General features: G+C 41.9%; 1 protein-coding gene across 2 annotated transcripts; it reads left to right on the forward strand.

Moving 5' to 3' along the window:
• The first annotated feature begins 1,592 nt into the window (after nucleotides 1-1,592).
• On the forward strand, nucleotides 1,593-11,372 carry LOC118785661 (kidney mitochondrial carrier protein 1). 2 transcript variants are annotated; one of them, XM_036540492.1, is made up of 10 exons: nucleotides 1,593-1,724; nucleotides 2,783-2,861; nucleotides 3,018-3,165; nucleotides 3,270-3,364; nucleotides 4,115-4,200; nucleotides 6,685-6,780; nucleotides 7,201-7,325; nucleotides 7,969-8,107; nucleotides 8,338-8,418; nucleotides 9,699-11,372. In XM_036540492.1, the coding sequence occupies exons 2-10, from the start codon at nucleotides 2,798-2,800 to the stop codon at nucleotides 9,738-9,740; spliced, it is 876 nt and encodes a 291-aa protein (XP_036396385.1). In that variant the 5' UTR covers nucleotides 1,593-1,724; nucleotides 2,783-2,797; the 3' UTR covers nucleotides 9,741-11,372. The 2 variants fall into 2 exon arrangements, with proteins under 2 accessions (XP_036396385.1, XP_036396384.1); XM_036540491.1 differs by lacking the exon at nucleotides 1,593-1,724 and adding an exon at nucleotides 1,758-1,850.
• Nucleotides 11,373-11,936: the final 564 nt, after the last annotated feature.

Genomic DNA, 11,936 nt, shown 5'->3' on the forward strand with positions numbered 1-11,936 from the left:
TAAAGTCACTGAGCTCTCCAGTACAACCCATTCTACTTCCAAGGTTTGTCTATGGAGATTGCATGGCTATGTGCTTGATTGTGTCCACATACTTTTGGCCATATAGTGTATGTCAATGACCTCATTATGGTCAACTGGGATATCGCTCTCAATTGACAGCAGCAGAAGATCAGAGAGCCTTCTTTCCCCACATCAGTTTCTGAGCTGGGTTTTGATCAGCTTCAGTTTACAGAATGATCGCTCTACTGAAGCAGTTGTCACCGGGATTGTAGGATATGTTTTGAGGAGCATAGTCAGATTAGGGAAAACTGATTCCACATCGTTGACTTTAAGGCACCTTAGAACAGCTTTGATGCAGAAAAGATTTGTTAGCAGCCATATAATGTGTTTTGAATGTAAGCAGGCTTTGAGGGGCAGCAGTGTAGCATAGTGGTTAAGGAGCAGGACTTGTAACCGAAAGGTTGCTGGTTCAATCCCCACTGGGACACTGCTGCTGTACCCTTGGGCAAGGTACTTAACCCACAGTTGCCTCAGTAAATATCCAGCTGTATAAATGGATAACATTGTAAAAAACTGTAACCTATGTAAGTCGCTTTGGATAAAAGCGTCTGCCAAATGAATAAATGTAAATTCAAAATCTTATCAAAGCATTTGGCGGCACCCCTAGACTGTCATCACAGCACCCACTTTGGGAAAGCCTGCCCTAGAGAGCACGTTGTAGGGTAGACTGTAGGGCACTACATCTCATTTTCTTCACTGAGATTTTTTCTCTCCATTGCAAGGGCACTTCATGAGTTTTTTTCGTCAGAAAGGCACCTGTAGGGAACCTCAAATTTATAATATAGTAAGGGCACCTATCACACCTATCACCTGTCACCACTTCACTTTTTCCCCACTGGAGGAGCATCTATTAGGAAACTTCCCCACATTCTCATGCATGTAGGGACACCCTTTACAGCACTGCATCACATTTTATCCACTGGAGGGGTGCTTCATCATGTTTTCTCACCTGTAGGAGTACCCTATACTGTATTTATATTAAATATAATTACTTACACAAATGGACATATTTCAGAACATTGGGGGCATTGGAGGAAGAACATGTAAGACTCTTCCCTATGACTAACATAAAGATGCATACAAGACCTTCCTGGGACTTTAAAATAAATCACATGACCTTTTCCCCTTTTGAGCCATACAGCCACCCCCTTCTCCCAATAAAAAAGTCCCCAGCTTGCCCTAAATTTAATATCACGAATATGTATACAGTTTTGCTGGTGTTTTTTTTTTTTTTTTATCTTAGTGCTTTTGCACATTGAAGTGTGTTTTTGAGCCTGCACCCACCGCTCGGTTACTTGATTTTGTCACTTGAGGGTATTTGTGTCTGAAATGGCCGAAATACCACGCCAAACAGGGAGTCTTTAGTTAGCATAAAATCCGTTATCCAGTGTTAAACTTGAAGCATGAAAATATTCTAATTTGGGAAAGCAGTACATGCGTGACCTGTACAAGCTGGTCACGTTTGGAACATGTCAGCAGGAAATGTGGTTCTTTTGTTTTCTCCCCTCTCACGATGGCAAAACGTCTACCCCATTTCGACACACCCACGAAAGGAAAGAGGACAGCGTCGACAACACGCTGCAAGCAGTTTCGAATGAAATTTCCCTTGTAGAGCTAAACGGCTGGAACGTACCCGACTTCTGCGGTAACTGGTTGTGTCCAAGGTCACGAAACCCTGTAGTTATTTCACTCAAGTAGTCTTTCCAACATTTTTACGATTGATTGGCTTGTAAGGCACATTGTTGTGGGCGCATACTCAAAGACGTTTCCATCCAGTTCCTTCATTTTAAGTAAGTATTTGTGACATGCCAGGAAGCTAGCTATCATTCTTAACTAATCCAATCCAAGATAGATAGCCATAAATTAGCTATCTTCTGTTACTAGGTAGCTAACGTACCTAGATTGTATATTAGCTAATTATTTCATTGGCTCGCTAAGTTGGCTAACTAACCAGTGCAAGATGCCGATGATTCCTCAGATGCTATCTAGCTAGAAAGCCCGTTTTTACGGCGAAATTGTTGCTAGTTAGATTTTGGTTGGTGATGGTGTTATAGAAACAGCCGCTCGCTAGCAAGCAACCAGATATCACAGCTGGTTACTTATGTTGCTAATTAGCCGTGACAGTGAGTTAGCCATATTAGCTCGTGTATCTCTGTTACAGCCAGTTTAGCTATTATAGTGAGCCATCTAGTTTGCTAACTTACTTGTTAGCATCTCACAGGTAAATTACAGATAGTTCATTACTGATGGACGTCCTTGCATGGTTGGCTTGTAGCAGCGCATTAATTTCTCTTGTTCTAGCAGCGACAGCAACGAAATGTGGTGCATTTCTAGAATGAGTGTTTTGCAGCAGGATTTTATCTAGCTATGCCTGCTATTACCATGTGTTGTCTGGCTAGGAATAGGAATAGGTCTTATATTTTTATTTGTGTATGTGTGTGGGCTATATATATGAGTCAAACGGGAGTTCTATTTTTTTTTTTCGAACTAAGTCGGCATTGGGCCACTCCCCTCCTCTGATAATTAATGTACTGCCCCTTATTAGTTTACAGTCTACTGTTGATGGATAGCGACAAGGGGAGGAGGCGGAGCGGAGAGGGGTATAACTGACGTGTGAACAGCCTGCTCATTGTAACAGACCTACTCGAGTGTTGATTCTCCTCTCATAACTCTCCTGCGGGCTATTTGTATTCTTCTGAAGTAATATTGTTTTTTCTTATAGGAGACAGTGTTTCAAATGTCCACCGCAAATTGGAAGCCGTTTATTTTCGGGGGACTGGCGTCTGTTACGGCGGAATGTGGTATGTGAGAACGTTTTGAATTATATTTGACCTCGGTTTGGTCCTCAGACCTTCTATCACAATATGATAACTAGTTTTAGAAATGTTCCGCATACTTGGTATGAGAGGTGAATGTACTGGCTTCAGAAATCTAAACACCCTTTGCTGTCATGTCAGGTACCTTCCCCATCGACCTGACAAAAACTCGGCTACAAGTACAGGGGCAAGTCTGCGACAGTAAATACAGAGAGATCCGTTACCGGGGAATGCTGCATGCACTCGTAAGGATATGCAAAGAGGAAGGTCTCAGAGCTCTGTATTCAGGGTAAGCTATTGGACATGCTCATGTGAACCCGTCACAATTTACAGGGGTGTTTGGTATTGATTTGACCTTATGCCCTTTAAAGTGTGGTACTTGCTGTTCTCCAGAATTGCTCCTGCTATGTTACGTCAGGCCTCCTATGGGACCATAAAGATTGGCACTTACCAAAGCTTCAAACGTCTGCTGGTGGAAAATCCAGAGAGTGAGTAGAAAATTTTCATTTATTTTGTTCATGTCCTTATCCAAAGTGACTGACAGGGCTGTTATGAAATGCTACATTAAATAAATATCACACACAGGTACAGAACACCTATAATTATATACTGCCCTCAGGTCAAAAATCAGAAAACTCTTCAGTGTTTTCAGATTCCTGAGATAATAGACTCACATCTGACTTCCAGCCTAAGTGGTTGGTAAGATTACTTTGGGGAAGAGCAGTCTTGCACTGGCTTGAATTTGAAGCTGAATATTTTGATGTAATTATTCTTGGTTTAGTCTTGGAAAAAAATATGCTGGAATACGGACTGATATTTTCATTTGTGTCCTCCAGGCTCGACAATGCAATGAGTGTTCGCTTTGTCAGATTCCCAGGCAAATCCCTAAAAAGAGGACAGTATGTTCCATGATGTGAGCAATATTCTCTTAAGAAGTCAGAAGGCCAAACGCATAATTATTCTCTTTACTGGATGCCTGTAAAATATCATAGTCATTTGAAATTGTCATTATTCTTTTTTGAACCCTTTTATTTCTTTCATTGGCAGTTGAAGAATGCAGCTTTTAAGCCTGAAAATACAGATTTTTTTAAGCTTACAGGAACATGCCAAGAGTCATCTGTTTGATCTTTCTGCCAATCATTGGCTCCAGGGCACTGCAGCGGGAGGACAGCTTGTATTCATGATTTGCCAAGACTTTAATAACTGAAGATGGTTTGTGTTGTGTTCTCTTGATGCAGATGAAACGCTGATCACGAACGTGCTGTGTGGAGTACTGTCTGGCGTCATCTCCTCCTCGATCGCCAACCCCACAGATGTGCTCAAGGTAAGCTTCAACCAGAGATTGCGGGGTCATGTCAGAGGTCACAAGGCTGTTTTTTAGCACAATGACTATGCCATGGCCCTTTTGACTGGTGTCAAAGGAAATGTTCTCATGAGTATATTTCAGTAGTTTTATGCTTTCCTGTCTTATGAAGGAAACAGTCACCGATAATCAGATTTTTGACTTCATTTCACCCCTTTCCCACTGTGAATTGGGCCCAAACATTCAGTGAACATTAGTGAACTTTATAGAGTTTCAAACTCAAATGGAACATCAATTTCTGCAAATAAGATTGTTTTAAGAGCGGTTAGCTAGGTTGGTGTAACTACGAATACCATGCCAGATGGCTCGAGAGAGCTGGAGAGTTATTTAAAGCCGCACCATGTAACCCAGAAAATGACTATTCAATCTCACATGACGTCTCTGGGGTACTCTGGTAGGATCAGCGGACCCACTTCCAGAGCTGGGCCAGGCGTCAGCGATATGGTTTCATTTAGCCAGCATGACGACGAAGCTAGTTTTAGAAATGTTTCTGCTATTGAATTTCAGTCCCGTCCTTTGTAAAAAATGGCAGCGATAAATTGACCTCTGCAGTATGTTCCTTAAAGGTTAAATGGGTGCCAGGGTTGGAGGGAGACACTTATGTAATAATAAAAATGTTGTGTATGTATTTATAGTCAGGCCTCCGGTGCCTGATGCCCACCCCTGTCTCGGTGCCCCTTTCACTCCCTCATGCTGGGGCAGGTAAAAATTTTTACAGCGTTTTGATTTTGTATGATGTGACTTGAACATACATTGAAATGAAGAAATGTTGTCTGGGAAGACCTCAGATGAGTTTTCCAACACCCCCAAATTCCCCACTTGGTTCCACATTACAAGCCAGGTGCTGATGTATGATCAGCGGTGGCTGGATCTTGTATGTTGGCAGAGTGCACTCATCTGTCCCGTGTCCAGTCAGGCTGCTTTTAATTTTGCAAGTACTCTAGGAGTGTGGTATCACTGGGTTTCACTCAGAAAGGGAACAGTGTGTGAAAAGGAACAAGCTGTTCCTTTCTGTGTATCTGCAGGGTATGTGACTTCAGAGTAATGAAGGGGAAGTTCATAACTTCATAAGTTCATGGTTAAGCCAAAGCCAGACGCTTTGGGAAAGGCTCCAGTTCTGTGTATGGAATGCAAGGATTGATTGTTGCAGAGGCTGGATGTTTGAAGCAGGACATTGTGTGCTTTATCTCTATCTAAAATGTGTCCCTTTACTCTGATGGCTGCCTAGCAGCTACAAATTATCCATTAACCAAATTTTAAATAGCACTAAGTGAATATCTAAATCACATGTACATATATGTGTTTCTTATGTAATGCAGCACTGTCTTATTTTTCTAGATGAGTGTTTTAGTCAGGGGTACAGAGGAATTTGAAACCACATTACACTGTATTCTGACCTCAGGGTAATTTCATACTATAACGTTGCATGTATGTATGTAATGTAACGCTGATTGGAGGAGCAGCATGTCTTTTACTGACGACAGCCTAGTAACTGTATATACACCTGGTGTCTTCCTGGTAGTTGCAGCAGTGTCCCAAGGAGCCATGGCTTACCCCAGTAGGATGAAGCTAATTTTGTTCTGGCACTGCAGACTCCCGTGACATAGTCAGCTGAGGAAGGAGCCCAGTTGTAACACTCGCATCGCCTGGGAAATAGTACCAAGCCTTCACACGGAGTGAACACCATCACTGACTACGACACACAGAGCCTATTCATATTTTTAGCATTAACATTTTAAAGAAGTGTATACCATATTTTGCTCATTTCAAAGTGTTTGCATCCCCATGTCATCCCCATATCCCCCTTACATTGGATATCTTTTTGAATCACCAAGTCAGTTTAGGAATCAAACGCCATTGAAGATTTCAGTCATTGATTTGATATTTTGTTCTTTTTCTGTTGAGAAAGCTTTTACTAAATGACAATGAAAAAAACCTACTGCAGTGAAGCTTTACAGATTTACCTGCACCATAACAGCCAGAGGTGACCTGTCTGCACACTTTTGAGCTGCTACTACTGTCAGAGGCCTCAAGAACATTCCTGTTTAGTACAGAACTGGTATTTCTAACATTGTTGTCTTGATTTTTCCCAGAAAGCAGAATGTGTTCATAATGGATGGGTTAGAATGTGTTTTTCCCTGATGAACTGTGCTTTATCACACTTTATTGCCTCTGATTAGAGCTCAGTTGTGGCAATATAGCAGTGTTTTGTCAGTGGCCCTTGGTGAATGTACATTGTGCTCCTCCATTGATAACTTTCCCTATAATGTGTAATGTGTAACTTATTATACTCCAGGTAGTTGTATATTGACATCGGATGTGATCTGAAATGATGTTTTAGATAAAGGTTCAAAACAGAACGTTCAGGTCTGTTGACTGTAAAACAAGGACATTGATTTGGCTCTACTGCTTGCATCACAATGCTTTTGTTTTTTTTTTTCCCAGATCCGGATGCAAGCACAAGGAAGCGTAATTCAGGGAGGCATGATGGGAAATTTCCTCAGTATCTACCAGCAGGAGGGAACACGAGGGCTCTGGAAGGTCAGTGGCACATGGAGAAAATAAAACTTGAGAGTGGTTGACTGGGTGCCACAAGCATTTATAAATCTGTCTTTTTAATGGCTTTTGGCTCAGGATGCACATGGTACATCCAGCACCTTTCTTAAACTGTGGCTTCTCGCTTTGTTCACCTCAGTGGAGCACCGGTATCGTAAACCTCTTGCAGAGCAACATGGGTCGTACCTCTGATTTGTCAGTGCACTGTCATATAGCACACGTGCTGGCGTACGCTGCACTTTTTCCTGAACAATAATGCCTGGAGGACATTATGCAATGCAGTACAGGGCGATATCTGTGAGCAACTCTGCAAAGAGTTGGTAGGAAGAGGTGCAGTGATAGATATTAAGAAAGAAATCCCCCTGCCTCTCTCTCACCCCCTCCTCTCTCTGTCTCTGTTTTCAGGGTGTATCCTTGACAGCACAGAGGGCGGCAATTGTTGTGGGGGTAGAGCTGCCAGTGTATGACCTCACCAAGAAGCACCTGATCCTCTCGGGTTACATGGGGGACACGGTGTACACACACTTCCTGTGAGTTCTGAACGTACCCACTGACCCCTATGGTCCCTGCCAGTGTGCCCACAGGAGTAATGAGCAGCTCTGGTACTGTTTGACGATAAACAGCAACATTCATAGATGAGTTCTCACTAGTCTACAGGTTGCAGAGATGGAGTTCGCTGATTTTGCACCAGAAAAATGTGTCTCAGAGTGAAGTCTGTCCCAGCCTTTAACATCCGCATAAATAACAGATGACTTGCTTCTCTGGAGATGCTGGAGTGACTTGAGCGACTTGAGTAACATGCCTATCGTTCTACCATTACAGCTCATCCTTCAGTTGTTTGCCAGTCTTAGGTACCTTGAGGAAACATATTTGCTGCTCAGTGTAAATGTATAGCAATAAACAGTAAAGCAGGGCTGCTGGATGGTTAAAGTGTTATTTTGTGTCAGGTTCTCGTGATCAGTCGTTCAGCTTCTGGCTCGTCAGAAAATTTTCACCAGAATCCAATAGTCATCAAGCTCCACAAGGCAATCTTGCAGATGGGACCGCAGACACTGTGGCCCTTTGGGACTAGGCTTGAGTAGCCCTGCAGACACTGTGGTCCTCTAGGCCCAAGGTTGAGTAACCCTGGTGGGCAAGCTTTGAGATCACAGCTGACCTTTCTGTCTGCTCCAGATCGAGCTTTGTGTGTGGTCTGGCTGGGGCGCTGGCCTCCAACCCCATTGATGTTGTGCGGACGCGCATGATGAACCAGAAGGCTGTGCTGGATGGGACTTGTGTGGGCTACAAGGGAACTATAGACTGCCTCCTGCAGGTAAGACTACTTGAGGCACCAGCCACTGTGTCTCTGACCCCTACAGGGCTTTCACACCATGTATTTAACTGAATTTTCAGAGGTATGGTTTGTTCCTAAGTTATACAATAAAAGTGTGCTTTGGAGCATTGATTGGTGTTGCTATGGATAATGGCATCACCTGGTAAAATGTAGGTGTCAATGGTTTACTCACTGTTGTCAACGGTTTGTTGTGTTTTTTTTTACTCTAGACGTGGCGTTCAGAAGGCTTCCTTGCTCTTTACAAGGGATTTTTTCCCAACTGGTTGCGACTGGGTCCATGGAATATCATTGTATCCTTTCTAGCTGCAGTCGCTGAGTGGCATTTACTCTTTGTGTATAGTAATGCTGGTTTCATTGATTATACAATGATTCGTCATGTAATGCTTGCATAAGTCCCTGCATTTGACTTTGAAGTGTAGAGTGGAGTATAAGAACTGGGGAGGGGTCCTTCTTAGTTTAATGCTATTAGTAGAGGATTAAATTATATAATGGGATAAACTAAAGTAAAAAATATTAATTGAATTAATGGATGGAAATTCTTGTTTGAAGCCTGGCCAGATGGCACTTTTGGCCTAAGGTTCAGTTCCCCTGTTATAAATCTCACAGAAGCGCATGTCTCAGTTGAACAACTCATGGTGACATCACTCGACCAGTCAGAGCACACTCAAACTGCATATTCTTCCCACACTCAGACAAACAATCCTGATCTAGTCATTGGAGTGCTGTGAGCACTCCAAATGCTGTTTTTGAAGAGTTTTCCTTGAAGAGTACCTTTGGGACATACAACAAGTGTCCTCCAGTGATTTGGGAGTTAGGGAGGCCACTCTTATGCTGTGACCAGTAAACAGTAGCACTTAGTGCTTCTCTGTTTCTGTCCTGACAGCACATTTGCACTTATCTGTTAAGTGAGCAAACAAGCTGCTCTATCTCTCCAGAAAATCCATGGGTGATTCTGCTTTGCTAGTTTGCTGAAGATAGCCGTGGGAATGTTTTTGAGGCAGAAAGCTACTCTATATAAACTGACCAATTATCTATAATTACTTGATCCCAATAATTACAAAATTCAAATTAAAGCAGGTTATTAGTTTGAACTAGATGTTAATAAATTAGATCTATTCATAGGTTCCCAACTAATGAACTTGTAACACTGCCCATTAATTGTTATTCAACAGATAATAACAAAAACGGCTAAATTAGAAGTGGGATCACATGTGAATTAAACAGTCTGTTTACAGTCTTTAACGTATCTATGGCCAGTTAATGCATTCATAAACTGAGGGACCCTTAGTGATTGCAAACTGAACAGCTGCAACCAGAATGAGCCACTGGCTAAAAATACTAGATGGTAACTTCTCTGAGATTTTGTCCTTCATTCATTTTTGTGTGGACCAGGAGCCTTAGATTTAATGTAAAAAGGAAATCAGCAAAAATGTAGAAAAGAACCAAAGTTCTTTAAGCCACCCATTCCCCATTCACTTTTCATTTCTTAATGTAAAGGTTCATGAGTGAACATGGTGTGTGAAAATTGGGTCCACATGTTACCTATTATTCCTCAGCTTGCGTCTCCCAGTTCTTCATCACGTATGAGCAGCTGAAGAAGATCGATGTGTGACCATTGGCAAAAGGATGAGGAGAGAAACGGCAGAATTCGAAATGACCAACAGGATGCCAACAGTCAGCGAAGGTTCTGGGATCCTCAGGGACTGGCTCTGTAACCATGCTTGTGCTTGGATACGTGTAACGTGTGGAGCTACATGCATGCTGGAACAATCGACCGGTACCATATATAGGTTACTAGTCATGTGATAAAGTCAAACTCCAAATAGCACCAGTGCATCATCTTGCAATACAATGCATTGACCTAAAATGTGTGTGTGCATATATATGTGCAGAAATTTAAATGGATACACATATTTATACATACATAAAGAGAGATGCAAGTTGGCGGGATGATATCTTTTCAGACCTGGTCACTTGAGCTCTAATTTCCGTTGGGTGAACTGTGCCTCATTAAGGCAGGAGACTGTTAGGGAGAGCAATCATATGTGCATCATTTCAGAATATCATGGAATGCATGACATGATTCACTTGAGTAGTCTAGAAATATTTGTACAGGTTTTGTGTATAAAAATACCGTTTGAGGTTATTTGCCATTGGAGTAACCAAAGCAACCTTTCGGTCAGGCTGGTTTTACGTCACTGCTTTCTGTTCTGTTTTTATATTCATTGTTTATTACATATTGTCAGTACAGTCCAAATGCCAAGGGGAAGTCTGTTTTTATGTGCCATTATCATAGTTGTTGGAGCAGTACTTAATGTTCTGTTTGTTACTGTCTTCTACATTTTTTATACATGGAAATGAGAATACAGACAGCTGATACGGAGATTTGAGGTTCCTGGGGACTTTTACAGATTCTGTGCTGTCATGTCATGTGACATGGTGGTGATCATGTGATCATTCTGCTAGGATGCAGGAAAGGCTGAAAGAAACTGCACTACACTACATGTTTGCATGCATTTCCCAACATTGGACTTGTACATTACTGTACATTATCAATCTGGTACTCCAAAGCACAAGTCACTTTTTTGTCCCAGTATATCACAGATACTAAATTGATGAGCAGTAATAGCTGCAGTTATGCTGCATATTGACTTCTAAAGGGTTTGTTCTACTATCAATTTGTGTCTGTGTTTGGGATGGTTTTCGGGTAAGCCTCTAATTGTTTGAAACATAGTGTACATTATTAGTGTTTTGGAGGTGGTCTGATTTAGCCCTGATTTATGTAATGTACATAGAGGCCAGAGTGGGCGGTCTTGAGAGGTAATGGATCCCTGTGCCCTTAACATTTGTACACAGAGTACAGAACCTCATAACCGTGCCATTTATAACACAGTACATTAGTTGGCACTGCTTATTTCTGTGTCACAATCAGTGTACTGAAAGAGTTCCTGGAAAACATACAGACCAAAGACTGTAAATGCTTTTGAAACGGGCAAGCTGGTTTATTGCAGATAATTTCAGTCCTGCAGACAGGAACAAAACAAGTCGTTTTTTTTGTAAAAAATGGAGACAGAGGTGTGGATTACTTTAATTCCTTGTGGGAAAAGAACCGGAGACCATCCTTTTCAAGGTCAATACCACTGGAGAGATTTACCACTACTGTTTACCTCAGTGGTCATGTTGTATTGACAGCTTTTACGGTTGTGTAATCGAGCAATCCAGCTGTCCTCATTCCATCTTTAACTGTGCTCCTTCTAGGCTTTTAGGTATGGCCTGTCTATGACATGTTTCTGATATAAAACCCCCAGGGGGGCAGAATGTCGTTGGATGTGTAGGGAGATGACTTTAGACCATCATCAGCCTGTGCCAAACTCACTGCCTTTAATGGAGTGCATAAAGGGCATGCCAGGTAAACAGACCCACACTAGTATGAGCCATCTGAGGCTCAGTACTTTCCACAACGGTAGTAAATTTTATTGTGATCAAGATTTGTCCCTGAATCTTTGTTATACACAGACCTCAGTGTAATATGTAATATAATCTTATTTGTTTGACATCACCTTAATCCTAATAGCCATGTTTGCACAGGTGCCTGTTTATGAGGAGCAATGGCTGTATTCAAGGACAAACTGTGTCCCATTCACAGATACGAAATAACAAACAAAATGTTGAGTGGCTGTTTGGGAAAGGAGGACAGTGGTCTCTGTTGACAAGTGTCTGATTTAATTCCCTTAACGTGTCAATGATGTTAAAAAAAGTTAGGAAAGAATTTTGGTAGAATGAAATGTCTGTGTGCTTAGTGGAAGGA

Source organism: Megalops cyprinoides, chromosome 11 (genome assembly GCF_013368585.1).
Source record: "Megalops cyprinoides isolate fMegCyp1 chromosome 11, fMegCyp1.pri, whole genome shotgun sequence".
Taxonomy (NCBI): Eukaryota; Metazoa; Chordata; class Actinopteri; order Elopiformes; family Megalopidae; genus Megalops; species Megalops cyprinoides.

What these genes read in the sequence shown, in the direction of transcription:
- LOC118785661 (XM_036540492.1), top strand. Translation starts at nt 2,798, where the DNA reads ATGTCCACCGCAAATTGGAAGCCGTTTATTTTCGGGGGACTGGCGTCT. An exon ending in GCTGGTGGAAAATCCAGAGA is followed by an intron (nt 3,365 to 4,114) that starts GTGAGTAGAAAA and finishes CTCTTGATGCAG; the next exon opens with ATGAAACGCTGATCACGAAC. An exon ending in CTATAGACTGCCTCCTGCAG is followed by an intron (nt 8,108 to 8,337) that starts GTAAGACTACTT and finishes TTTTTACTCTAG; the next exon opens with ACGTGGCGTTCAGAAGGCTT.